This window comes from Labeo rohita, chromosome 12, assembly GCF_022985175.1.
Source record: "Labeo rohita strain BAU-BD-2019 chromosome 12, IGBB_LRoh.1.0, whole genome shotgun sequence".
In the NCBI taxonomy this organism is placed as follows: domain Eukaryota; kingdom Metazoa; phylum Chordata; class Actinopteri; order Cypriniformes; family Cyprinidae; genus Labeo; species Labeo rohita.
In genome coordinates, this window is record NC_066880.1 from 3,325,305 (window position 1) to 3,340,193 (window position 14,889).

A 14,889-nucleotide genomic window follows, 5' to 3' on the forward strand; every position below is an offset into this window, starting at 1 on the left:
AGTGCAAAATTTGGCTGGATGGGATAAAAAAACACTCAAACGATATGATATCATCAGCACAAGATGACAGCAGCCATTTCTGGGAGATTTTGGCTTTATTTTTTGTACAGTTTAAGCAACTGGAGACACGTTGTCCATCTTTTTGTACAATCTATGGCAAAAATATTATTTTCATCAGTTCTGCTCACTTTAAATCAGACACAGAGATAAATTATAGCAGTAAGATTACATTTATTTGATATTCAAATGAATTACTGTGAGAGGAAGGGTTTGTGAGAGGAAAAAAAAGCTTTTTTTTAAAAAAAAAAAAAAAAACCTCTGCTCCTTTTTACATTTTATTTTCTATGTTTTTACAGACCCTTGCAATACCTACCGTGTGTTGGATGATCCTTGGAGATCCCCAGACAATCGATATCCCTCCCAATATGTGTGTGACACATCTAAAAGCTGGGTCGGCTGGTATCGTCTCTTCGTTAATGGTCAGAGCGCTCAGATGTCAGACACATGTGTTCCTTCGTATAGCTGTGGCACTTATGTCCCGCTGTGGCTGAATGGAGCACATCCAACAGTTCAGGATGGAGTAGTGACCCGAGATGTCTGTGGTAGCTGGAACAATTACTGCTGCTTTCTCCAAATCAGTCCCATTAAAGTCAAAGCCTGTCCAGGAGGTTATTATGTCTATGAGATTGGGAAGCTATATACGTATTGTATGGCATATTGTGCAAGTAAGTATATATATATATACATATATATATATATCAATTACTTTATTAAAGTAATGTCACTAATTACATTTACATATTTTTTGATTACTTTTCTAAATTACAGTTTTCAACTGTTAATCATTTTCAATTTCATGTAAACCAGACAGGGTTAACCTTACAATAGGATTTAACATGGATTACTGTCACTTTCGAAATCCTTCATCACTTGAATTAAAGTCTGTAAAGTCAGTTCTAAGAATTGTTTCCAAACACTTTGTAAATGTCAGAAATGCATTGCTGAAACACGCTACAAAGACTGAACTATGTAGTACTTAATTGTGAAGTTAGACCGTTAAACAGTTTTTCACCATTTTCATGTTCAGGATTTTTTTGGGCAGGGTTAAAATCATGACTCGATGACGAAACGAAGACGCTGAGCACGGCCCCCTCCCCTGACGGTGTATTTCCACTACAGCATAGCGAGCAGGGCGAAGCAAGCCTTTTTCATTCATTCCAATGGAGGTTGAGCGTAAACGCTCACGGGGTGCATTATGGGATTGAAAGTGGTGCGGAGAAAGCGATGGAGCACTCACTGCCCATTGAAAACAAATCAAAAAAGCAGTGCCGTTGTAGCGTTGCCGGCGGCACTGAGCGTGGTTTTGCCGCTGTAGTGGAAATATGCCGTTACGTAGGTATTATGGGATTGAAAGCGGCGCGGAGAAAGCGTTGAGAGCGGCTGACAGCATCAAAAAGGTTGGGCCTTCCTCAGCTTTATGCAAATCTCAAGCGCAAACGCCGGGCGTCAAGCAATCGCTGTGAAAAGTAGACGACGTATGCTTCAGAGTGTTTGCGGAACTGGTGGATTACTACGAAGAAATCACATATCATTAAAAAAAGTCATGCAAAAGTAAATGCACTTTGCATGCTTTCATTATATGCTAGTGTTTAGTTTGCAAACCACCGTTAAAATAAGAAGATAAAATGCAAACAGGGTGTAAACAGAGGTGTGCTCTGCCCTAAATGTCCCAAATGGGCAGTGAGTGCTCCATCGCTTTCTCCGCGCCGCTTTCAATCCCATAATGCACCCCGTGAGCGTTTACGCTCAACTTCCATAGGAATGAATGGAAAACGCTCACGCCGCACTGCTCGCTACGCTGTAGTGGAAACACACGGTAACACCGTATTTCCACTAATGCGTCAAAACCACACTCACGGCAACGCTACAACGCCACTGCTTTGGGGCCTGTGAAATGTATGGTAAAAAGCCGCTCTCAATGCTTTCTCTGTGCCGCTTTCAATCCCATAATGCACTGCGCAAGTGTTTCAACTCAGCTTCCATAGGAATGAATGGAAAACGCTCCGCTCCGCTCCACTCGCTGTAGTGGAAATACGGTGTAACGGTGCTTTTCCACTACACCGTAGTGAGCAGAGTGAAGCCAGCGTTTTCCATTCATTCCTATGGAAGTTGAGCGTAAACGCTCTTGAAGTGCATTATGGGATTGAAAGTGGCACGGAGAAAGCTTTGAGAGGAGCTTTTTACCAGAAATTTCACACGCCCCAAATCAGTGACGTTGTAGCATTGCCAGCGGCACTCAGAGTGGTTTTGACGCTGTAGTGGAAAAGCACCGTAACACAATATGTAAGAGGTGTGCTCGACTTAAAGCAGCACTGACTGCATAGACCGATCTATGTGTGTCAAAGTACAGTGAGAGCTATTAGAGAACAGACGGCTTCTTATGCTTTTGAATCGCTCTTGTGGTACTTTTTGATCACACACAGATCGTTCTGCGCAGCGCTGCTTTGGGTCAAACACACCTAATAACTAGAGCGCATTAGCACCAGTGGTTCACTGCTCAAACGCGAGTTACTGTCATTAATGTTAGGTAACGTAGCCTATGCTTTAGTCACGTAAGTGCATATTACCTGGTTGCGATGATTTACAAAACAACTCAGTCTCCATATATTTAAATTAAGCTGCTAAAAGGAGCATGTTTCCATTACCCTTCAAACTGTGCAAACTGAAATTGCAAAGTGAAAATACGCTCAATGGAAACATGTCAGTTTTCACAAAAACTCTCATATTTCGCAAAAAAAAGTTTCTTTCAGGCAAGTCAAAATGTGGGTTTTTTTTACGCATTTACAGCTTACTTGGTGTACATAAAAGTCACATTATTATTCTTTAATGTACTATAACCTCCAAGAAACACTGTACATGGCTGCTCTAAAGTATAAGAGGCTTTTCTTGCCATTAATGCTTAAATAACCCCTTAATTACACTGCTCACGTCTGCAGAGCATTACGGCTGCAACACAGCCACCAGAGCTGATGGTAGCCACTGTAGTTAATGCTTGTGTTTATACCAATCGCACCGCGGCACACTTCGGAAGCATCTCTCCACACTGCTTTGCTAAGGATACACGTCTACGTCTCCTTCAATTAAAAATAATGGCTAGTGCGGTGGCTGCAATATCCACCTTATTTATTAAAATTTAATATGTCTGGCCTCTGGTCTCATCCACATCCAGCTATTTTTAGCTGTACAAAATAGCTAGTTTTTCTGCTTGATATTGCAAATTGGTGTGACTTGCTATATTATTTCAGTGTATTATCTTAATTATGAACACACTGGTTTGTAGTGCAAGCAGTTTTCCTGTTTACTGCACGTTGTTATTCTTCTCGTAATTTCCCTATATTGGCTAATAAACTGGAAATTTCCTCATAGGTTTACTTCCACGTTGAAGAACAAGGTGAATACTTAAACCTACCAACATTAGTCATCATGACTTATCGCGAGAGGAAAAATGTAAGTTTTAGTTGCATAACATCGGTTAATGGAAATGCTGTCATTTCCCGATAGTTTTTTATCGACATTTATAAAATATTGCAACGTTTTGCGCAAATCAGTAATGGAAACGCACTTAGTGTCAACATGCAATATTGTCGATGAAAAAGGTGAAAAAAGAAATAAAAAAGAAAAAGAAATTGTTTATTTAAAACATATAATTCAACAAATGCAAATTAGTCCTTTATGTGTTAGTGTGGCTTTTAGTTTGTGTCTGTCAGCTCTGAGCTCATCTATATGCTACTTAAATGAAAATAATTAAAAAAAAATACATACATAAATACAATAAAAACTTTTAGCAGAAACACATTAAAAGTGTAGGCCATAGTCAATTTCCAAGAAAAAGGTCAAGACTATAATCATGTTTTTTAGAATGACAGTAGCACCTAATTATAATTGAATCCACTGCATAAACAACAAAGCCATTGACAGGTCATTTTGAATTAATGGTGCATTCATGTCAGAAACATCATAAGCATGGAGCAGTCAAAGGATGCAAAGCACCATCGGTCAGTTTGGTTATATTTACCAAGGGTGCCAATATTAGTGAAGAGTGCTGTATTTTTGTTTAATATGTTTATTACCTGGTTAAAGACACTGTTACCTAGTGCACATTTTTTTACAGCAACAACAACAACAACAACAACCCCTGCAACAACAAGAACATCTGCACCAACAACACTGGCAGGTAATTATGGACCTTGGAATTAGGATTAGATCTGTGGTGTGGATTGAACAAACCCAAGAACCTCTGCAACGTTTTTATGTATCATAGAAATGTTTTATAATTTAATTTAATGCCCGTTTTACAATACGTAATATTAGTCTCAGGTGTCCCTAGAATGTGTCTGTGAAGTTTAAGCTCAAAATACCCCACAGATAATTTATTAGGCTATACCTTGCTGAAAATTACTGTAATTAACAGAAGCAAAAACATGCTGTTTTTGTGCACTTGTCTTTAAACACAAAGATTGTGCTGCTCTTTGCCCCCTTTCCTGAAGAGGGCTGTACTAATGTCTGTCACAGTCAGGCTCCCATGACAATGCAGTTCATCATTAGAGTTTATTTGCACACATTTTAAAGCCATATTAGTTTAACTTCTAATATAGAGTTTTCTGAGCGCACACATCCAAAGCTGGCTGTCAGACAGCGTGTCGCTTGGGTACTAAACTAAGTTCTCTTTCACGTCAAATACATACAAGTTTACATTATATTTCACTAATTTTAGACCAAATTGTTTACATTTTGTTCCTTGTTTCGAACTTAATTTTGTTAAAAAAAAAAATTTAAATAGTTGAGCCAAGAGACCTTTTTTTTTTTTTTTTTTTTTTTTTTTTTTTTTTTTGGTAAAGCAGTTTATTTTAGATCCAAAGTGATCATTCTCGAGGATGCACCACATCCTGAAATTTATGTACATATTTAAGTTGGACCCATTACTGTGCTTGCTTTGAACACACCGTAAGTAAAATCTGACTCAACCCAACCTATTAGTGGATATATCAGCGAAAGACCCTGAGCGTTGTTATTATACTATCATATATTTTACTGTCATATCCATGTGTCCGCCGTCAGAGGGGATCATCATTATTCATTGTGAAATGTAAACACCAGAAAAGAGAAATGTAAACAAATGTTGTTGTTGTTGTTCATTTTCTTTGCAGCACCAGAAGTATTTTACCCATTTGGCTCAGCAGCAGGAGACACAATAAATCCTGCTGTTGGTAATGGAAGCTCATCTGTAATTCAGCTGTTGAATCCATTTCTGTTCTTTGGTCGCACATACCAGCAGATTTATGTAAGAATTTGACTCCATCTTGATTCTGAGTCTAAATGTGAAAGGTGGATGCTTTATAAATTCATCTGTGATCAGTGATTTTGACAATATTTCTAATGTTGCAGGTCAATAATAATGGACACCTCACGTTTAACCAGCCTTCATCAGCATATACTCCCTACTCATTTCCCGCAAATAGAAGCCAAGATATAATTGCTGGTCTCTGGACAAACCTTGACAACAGTGTGAAAGGTGTTGTTTCATATCATCAGTACACCAGTGGAAATGTTCTCACAAATGCCACTCACCATATAAACACACATTTCCCAAATCTGACCTTCACCGGGTCTACATGGGTCTTTGTTGTGACGTGGAATAAAGTCGCTTACTTCAATTTAACCAGCACAGTAAGTTTGATATTCTTCTGAACTACAACTGTTTCTACTGTATTCATGATTCAATTCAATTTCACAATACTTTATTGCCATGAACTTATTTATACGCAAAGAAAGTGACACAGGAAAAAACTGTAAATAAAAATAACTATGTGGTCAGTCAGGTATGATCACAATATTCAATAATGTAAAAAGTAAATTTATAAAATACATGAACAATGAACACAAAGTTTATATTGATTATCTTTTTCCAATCTTTCAGGAAGCATTGTTTCAAGTGGTTTTAATTTCAGGCAGTAATTATTCATTTATTCTGATGAATTATGGTGACATTGCTGTAACTGGACATCCAGTGGAGGTAAAAGAAACTTGTTTCCTGTATTGTGAACAAAATGTTACTATTCACTACTGCATAAAAGTATGTATGTACTCTATAAATACTATTTATATGAATAATGTTTTCATGCATTTTCAGGCTGGTTATGACACAATAAACTCCACACACTACTTTGTGATTCCTGGATCAAACAATGGGAGCTTCATCTCAAACCTCAGGAACTCCAGTAATGTCAATGTTCCCGGTCGATGGGCCTTCAGGGTGGACAGTGGACCAAGAAACAGCATATTGAAAAGTAAAAGTCTTATCTATAGATAATGTTTTGATAAATTTCATATGTGTTTGTATGATCAGTGTCAACAAATACAAATGAGGATTTTAGGTGTATGTGTGTGTTTTTTTTCTTTAGACAATGTCGTTGGAATTCAAGTGAGACTTTCCTCATTTTCAAACCTAACACAGAGTGGAAACATTGAAATTGTTTTACAGAAAGTATGTCACGCTTTTTATAATATACAGGTACTTATAGAAAATACAGTGCTAATAACTGAGTCAAGGAAAGTTTGATTTGTTTGTCCATGTGTGTTTCAGATAAAACAGGAGTTGGTCAAGTACGGTCTGCCAAACAGCATTGAGCTGAAGTTAAGAAAACTACAAAAGATAAAGCCATAATTTAATTAAAAGCAAAACCAGTTTGTTTAGCCTCTGATGCAAATATTCCTGATGATGAATGATGTAAAAGCTTCAGTTATTAATTAAGGTTGTTTCTTTTAAAGGATTACAAAGGACACAAACCGGCATAAAAGTATCATAGAAGAGGTCTGTTTAAAAAAAACTGACCCTCTTTTTTTCTTTGCTCATCAATGATCTTGAGTATATCAGATGTCAGCTGCAGAAATTTAAACTAATCTTAAGTGAAAGAAACTGTTTGCCTCGTTCACCTTTATTTGGACCATAACTTATAAGGATACAAACACTTGACTAGTAACCTGCTTTTTTCTGTCTGTAAAATCACTGAAGCATATGGGCATCAAAATTTGTGGCTTAATAAAATAATATTGTTTAACTAAGTCAGGTTGCCTTTATTTCTATAGCACATTAAACAGAATATAGCAGAACAAATGTTGGAAAATTGTGCTGTTTATCAGCTCTAACAAGACAATGGTGTCATAAATCAGCACAGTTCATTTGAGTGTTGATTTAGTTTAACTGTAAAGTTAATCAATTATGAAACAAATTCAGCTATAAGCAGTTCTGCAGAAGGCAGCAATGTGGTTATTCATCTCAAATCAGTTTAATATTGTAAAATTAGTCAATTATCCAACAGATTCAGCTATAAAGCAGCTTTACACAATGACAACAGTGTTATTATTCAGCTCAGTTCAGTTCAAGTTTGTTTCTCATCCAACATGTCAGTGTCAGTACCGTCAAAAGTAATGCACAATGAATATCAAGTGTCTTTTAAAGCCCTAGGCAATGGTGTCAAAGAACACAAACTCTACCAGGTGACAAAAATGCAGAAAAATACTTGAAACCAGACTCAATCGTGGGACCAGTCCATAGAGTGAGTTTACAGCACACAAATTTAAAGTATTTACTGACTTTTTAAACTATTTTTAAACTATAAGGCAAAACACGATCAGTCTTTCAGTCACACCTTCCAGGTTTTAGTTATTAATTGGAGCAGTGCAAACAGTAACAGGAACTTGTGCATTAAATCCATGTGCATTAAATATAATTGAACTAATATTTGTAGTGTTAATAAATAAGTGAGATTCTTTCAGAGCTCACTTGAGAAATGTACAAATATTCAGATTTTTCCTAGTGGATTTTATTCCAGACCTTTTGAAGTAAATTCAAATTTTGGCAGTCGTTGTGTCTGTGTTTGCTCATGTCTGTGCTCTTTCTCAACTCTTTAGTGCTGAGTGATGTGTATAAATCTTCTGGGGAAGTGTCTACAATTACTTCATGGATCCTCATTCTTTGCACGTTTGGTGGTTTAATTTACTCTTTTCTTGTAGCTACCTCGTTTTGATTTCCATTCAGTAACTTAAGCTAAAATGTTATTCTAACAACTATTTTTCTCTGCTCATCTCTCTGCTCATAAGCAATACAGACTGTTTTGGCCAGAAAAGAGTTGAGAGGATTGTGACGTCTTGAATTATTGTTGATTTACCGACTACAGTACATACAATATTGTCAAAGCAAAAATGACTACAGAAAAAGTCACAGAGAAAGTGAATGATAATAGCAGTATGCTACATTTAAGACATTATATTAAATTAAAATTTTGTATTTTGTTTTACTATTCATTTCAAACAAATATAATAAAATAGTTTGTTATACTGAAAATAGACAAACATAAATAACATGTACACATTTCTGTCTTTTCCTCACATACAACACTTAGTGACTTTAGATGAATTAAAATATAGCGCACAGGATGTACGGATCATTTTCATGATACTTGATGGTGCTTTTACATTTTGGTAAGGCAATTTAAAAATTCATTTTATGTACCACAGAATAAAAAAGCCACACATAGAAATACAAACACACACATTTCCCAAGTTAGCATGTTATTACCATGTTTTTACTACATGTGCCCCTTTCTAATTAATTACAATATGAGAAATGTCAAAACAGTGTGATGAATGACATTTATTTTATCAATATTCATGAGAAATTAATTGCATATGTCATTATATTATTTTAATTGAACTCTTTTAAACGTATAACTCATGTCTGCTTAAAAACAAACATAAAACTGACAGCATATTTCCTCATAAATGCAGGTCTGACACATTTAAAACCAATGAAACTTCCTGCTAAACCACAGCAGGTGCAACAGCAGCTTAGAAGAAGCTGTCTGAGGTAAGCAGGACTGAGATTTATTCTGTGGAATGAGCTGAATAAAAACAATGGCTATATATTATTAATTGAAATTGACATTGGTGTGACTGCATTTATGACAATGAATGATGCTTTAATGCTCTCTGATTACAGAAGAAGGACTTCTAACCTACATTCAGTTTTTTCCTGAATCATAATGAGACTGTCTCTGCTTTCACAACATCTGTTGGTGTTCATATCAGTTCTGTTACTCAGTAAGGCTCTGTTCCTATATGATGTTTTAATGTGTTTGTTTTCTAAATTGTTTTTGTGTTTTGAATTTAATCATCTCTTTTCACGGCAGAAACAACAACTGCATTAACAACACCTGCAACAACACTAGCAGGTAATTATGGCAGGACCTTTGAGTTAGAACCCGATCTGTGGTGTGAATTGAACAAATCCTAGAAAAATCTCTGCCACATTTTTTATGCATCATAGAAATGTTTTAGAATTTAATGTCAGCATGAAATGTCAGAAGTTTGAATAGTCTTTTTCTCCTTATTGTGGTTGCCCCAGCCTCATGACAGTGAACAAGTCATCAGGGAAGAGAAGAGATGTTGCTGCAAGAGGGAGATATTTTAATAAAAAATTATGAGGGCACATAATAAATAAATAAATAAATAGTGTGCATGGATAAAACGTTCCATAAAATAGAAACAAGAATCTTCAATTTTCATTTCTTTACAAAACTGACTTTTATGCTCGTTTGTTCTTTAATAGGCATTACAACAACTCCAACAACAACAAAGTCATTGACAGGTAATTACAGACCTTTAACGAATGGTATACATTCATTTGTTAAGTACAATGTATCTTTTGTGTTCAGGTTGCATTGCAAAACACATTTGCTATTATTGGTGGGATATGGTCTGGTTAGGTTTAAGGATGACTTAAGGGATAAGGTAAGGTCAACAGTGTAATTATCAATTTAATTAAATCAATTATTTATAGCTATAATTACATATAAGTATTTTTTCAAATGTAAATTCAATGTAAAACATGCATGTGCACAATAAGTGCATTGGAATAAATGACTAATTTAAATGTTAAATAGTAGTTAAAGACACTAGTTAATGTAAAGTGAACTCTATATTTTTATTAAAATCGTGTAAGGCTCATGAGCATGGATTATCCCATTTACCATGGTAATATTGCCAGCACTGACAAATTAAAGCTGTTATGTATCCATCCAAACTTGCAAATTTACCTTGTGTTCTGAATTTGAATATTGCTATTACTTTGATTTGATTGTAAGTAGTTCTTATCATGCTGATGTATTTTCAAGTTTGTTAGATATTTGCTGCTGTAAAAATGGGATGTGGCGCAAGGCTGACAGCTGCGTTTGCATTTGAGTCTGTGACAGTTTGGCAAAAATTTTGGCTTTATATTTTTTTAAAGTGAAAGGAAGTGGAGACATTTTTATTTATTTATTGTTATAATCTGAGGTAAAGACTTCAATTAATTTTCTCAGCTTGTCAAATCTAGCATTCTGCCCACTTGAAATAAAATAAGGGTTTATATTTATTAAATTTATTTTTCTAATTGAGTTTTTATTTTCACAGACCCCTGCTACAAATACACTGTACTGGATGATCCTCAGAGATCCAGAGACAATCGATATTCCACCCAATCAATCTGTGACTTTAATGTCAACTGGGTTGGCTGGTGTCGTCTCTTCATTTATGGTCAGAATGCTCAGATGCCAGACACATGTGCTCCTTGGTATAGCTGTGGAACTCATAGCGCACTGTGGTTGAACGAAGCACATCCAACAGTTCAGGATGGAGTGGTGACCCGTAGTGTCTGCGGTAGCTTGTCGAATAACTGCTGCTATTTCCAGTCCAATGCCATTAAAGTCAAAGCCTGTCCAGGAGGATATTATGTCTATGAGTTTGTGAAACCAATTGGCTGCAATTTTGCATACTGTGCAGGTACATATATGTAACATATATTTTCCATTCACCCATGTACAGCATGTTTTTGACAAACTGTGGAGGAAAATATGTTAACATCCCTTTTGTACATATGTAGGCCTAATTGATTTTTTATATGTGTTTAATTTAAATGTTTAATAATAACATTTATGATTTTATTATTATTATTATTATTATTTTTTTTACAGAAATAAGGAACATTAACAATCTTACCGTCAATCCAGAGTCAACCTTGGCAGGTAAAATAGTCTGCTATGCCCTCTACTGACTGCTGCAGTTATGACGGATTGAATCATGTCATGAAAATCTATCATTTAGTAGTAATGTGTTTGTGTCTGAGTGTAACAGCTGTACAACAGTTTTTGAAATGTGCAACTGCAAAAGCAACCCGTTCCTGTGCAGACTTTATGTTCAACTACACATAAAATATATTTTCATGTTAGATTAGATAAACTTTATTAATCCTCAAGGGGTTAATAATTTGATGCCCGCGCCCCAACACACCACAGCAAAGAAGATAGTACTCTCAACAACAGCGTGATCGAATATCTGATATATTTTATTTTACTGTATAAACACCATTTAAACACATGCATTAATCCATTAAATTATATATGCTATATATCACCTGTATTACTTTAACAATAGATTTATATATTTTTAAATACATTTATTTAATAGATTTATTTATTTATTTTCATACAACTTTTTCAGAAGCTAATAATAAAAGTTGTTGGGAATAATGTAAAAAAATTTCTTTGCTTCCATTTGTGCACAGCATGATTCACAGGCCAAATATATTTAATAGATTGTACAGTAATGTTACTTTTGTTAATGAAAACAATGACGAAAAAAGTTTGCCGATTAACTTTTTAAAATGACAAGATGACATCGACATCATAAAACACATTATGTCAACATACCTTAGCTATTGTTGACGAAAAAAAAAAACAGAAAACGAACATCTGAAGAACCTTTGTGTTTCACAAAAGGTTCTTTGTAGCGAAAGAAGATTCTTCAGATTATAAAAAGGTAAGAAAGAGATGGTTCTTTAGAGAACCTTTGACTGAATGGTTCTTTATGGAACCAAAAATGGTTCTTCTGTGGCATCGCTGTGAAGAACCTTTTAAAGCACCTTTATTGTTAAGAGTTTGTTTTTAAGCCAGTGATTTGATACATTTCATATAAGCCCATGTAATGTGTTTGTATGTTAGTTTATTTAAAACATGTAATTCAACTAATGCAAATGAGTGGGCCTATTTTATGTGTGATTGTGTGTGGCTTTTAGTTCATGTTGATTAGCTCTGAGCACATCTATATGCTAGAAAAACTTTTAGCAGATACACATTAAAATTTTAGTTGCTTCCAAGAAAAAGTATCAAATATATAGTCATGTGCTCTTTAGAATGACAATATATGTGCACCAAGAGTGCCAATATATATAGTGAACGATGCTGTATTTTTGTTTAATGCTTTGCATAGGCGACCTGGTTAAAGACACTGTCACCTGGTGCACTTTGTTTGAACTACATTCAAACATGAGCTTCATAAATAAGTGTGAAATGTAAACACCAGTAAACAGAATTGTAAACAAAAAAGTTTTTTCTTCATTCTCTTGGCAGCACCGGAAATATTCTACCCATTCAGCAGGAGCCTGCAGGAGACACAAACAACACTGCTGTTGATGATGGAAGCTCCTCTGTCATTCAGCTGTTGAGTCCATTTCTGTTCTTTGGTCGCACATACCGGCAGATTTATGTAAGAATTTGATTCCATCTTTATTCTAGGTCTGCATGTGAATGCTTTATAAACTCATCTGTGATCAGTGACAGTATTTTTCATGTTTCAGGTGAATAATAATGGACACCTCACATTCAACCAGCCTTCAGCAGCATATACTCCCCACTCATTTCCCGCTAACAGAAGCCAAGATATAATTGCAGGTCTCTGGACTGACCTTGACAACCGTGTGAGAGGTGTTGTTTCATATAATCAGTACACCAGTGGAAATGTTCTCACACGCGCCACTTGAGATATAAACACATATTTTCCAAATCTGAACTTCAATGCTTCTTGGGTTTTTGTTGCAACGTGGAATAAAGTCGCTTACTTCAGCGTAACAAACACAGTAAGTTTGATATTCTTCTGAAATGTGAAGAATATTCTGAAATGCGTTTTCACATTATCCACATTTCAGTTTCAAAATACTTTAACGCATTAGACCACAAAGACAGTGACAGAGAAAATAATAAATTAAAACAGTAAAAATAAGGTTTGTCAGTCACTAATGCTCATACAAAATAATATTCAGTCATACAAAAATTTTATTTTATAATAAAAAAAGAAGAAGAAGAGTGATCGCTAAGTTTTAAGTGATTATATATATATATATATATATATATATATATTCATTTTTTGCAGGAAACATCGTTTCAAGTGGTTTTAATTTCGGGCAGTATCTATTCATTTATTCTGATGAATTATGGGGACATTGCTGTAACTGGACATCCAGTGCAGGTAAAACAAATTAGTTTTCTGTATCAAGAACAAAATTTTACTATTCACTACTGTACAAAAGTATATGTACTCTTTAAATACAGTTTATATCAATAATGTTTTTACACACTTTCAGGCTGGTTATGACACAATAAACTCCACACACTACTTTGTGATTCCTGGATCAAACAGCGGCAGCTCCATCTCAAACCTCAGGAACACCAGTAATGTTGATTCCAGGACGATGGGCCTTTATGGTGGAAGGTGAACCAGGAAGCAGCATCTTGAAAAGTAAAAGTCTTATCTTTAGATAATGTTTTGATAAATTGTGTGTTTGTGTGATCAGTGTCAACAAATACAAATAAGTATTTTAGTTGTTTCTGTGTGTTTTTCCTTTAGACAATGCCATTGGAATTCAAGTGAGACTTTCCTCATTTTCAGACCTAACACAGAGCAGAAATATGGAAATGGTTTTACTGAAAGTACGTCATGCTTACTATGAATATTTATACAAAATACAGTGCTAATAATTGAGTTAGATATGTCCATGTGTGTTTCAGATGAAACAGGAGCTGGTCAAGTACGGTCTGCCAAACAGCATCGAGCTGAAGTTAAGAAAACTGCTGAAGATAAAGCCGTAATTACAATCTCCTTCAGGAAACGAAGTAAAACCAGTTTGTGTAGCATCTGTCAACAAGTATCTCTGATGACTAATAATGTAAAAGCTTCAGTTGGTTTCATTTAAAGGATTATAAAGAACACAAACCCACATAAAAGTATCTCATGTATGCATCACATGTCAGGTGCAGAAATTTAAACTAACCACAACTATAATGAAAGCAAAACTGTTCATCTCATTTACCTTCCTTAGATCCATAATTTATAAGGATACAAATACTTAAGTACTTTGTATAATTATACTTTGAATGCAACGTAAGTCGCTTTGAATAAAAGTGTCTCCCGAATGCATCAGTGTTATTTTCCATCTCAGTGCTTGATTCTTCCTGCTTCTTTCTGTCTGTATAGCATGTTTAATATGGGCATTTTAACAGCTTCATAGTAATAAACAGGAAAGCAGCTCAATTTGTTTTAGTGTTGATTTTGTTCAATAACTAAAATTGAAGGTCATCAGTTATGAAGCATGTTGAGCTGACTCATTCTGTTTTTCATTCTGATTAAGCTTAAAATGTTCTATTATTATATAGAACAGACCAGAGAAAAGAGTCAAGGAGATTGTGGCGTCTTGTGGAAAGTACTAATAAGTATGTTTGTTTTACAGTACATTATTTAGTACACATGTGACATTGTAAAATGTCACAGAGAATATATGCGTGAGATTAAATATTTTTGGAATCATCATCACAATCTTTTAAAAGCAAATGATAATAGCAATATACTCACATTTTATTTAATTACATCTTGTATTTTGATATTAATATTCAATTTAAAAATACATAATTATTAGATTATAATTTATATATTTAAATCAAAACAGATTTAAATAGCTTATTA

General features: G+C 34.9%; 1 protein-coding gene across 1 annotated transcript in view; it reads left to right on the plus strand.

Moving 5' to 3' along the window:
- The first annotated feature begins 246 nt into the window (after positions 1–246).
- Positions 247–14,889, plus strand: part of LOC127174557 (uncharacterized) — a 58,601-nt gene continuing 43,958 nt past the window's right edge. Inside the window, exons 1-7 of the mRNA XM_051125056.1 lie at positions 247–268; positions 357–725; positions 5,208–5,341; positions 5,446–5,727; positions 5,978–6,073; positions 6,191–6,353; positions 10,510–10,878. Coding sequence (XP_050981013.1) covers positions 247–268; positions 357–725; positions 5,208–5,341; positions 5,446–5,727; positions 5,978–6,073; positions 6,191–6,353; positions 10,510–10,878 — 1,435 coding nt within the window. The remainder of the gene's footprint in view (positions 269–356; positions 726–5,207; positions 5,342–5,445; positions 5,728–5,977; positions 6,074–6,190; positions 6,354–10,509; positions 10,879–14,889) is intronic.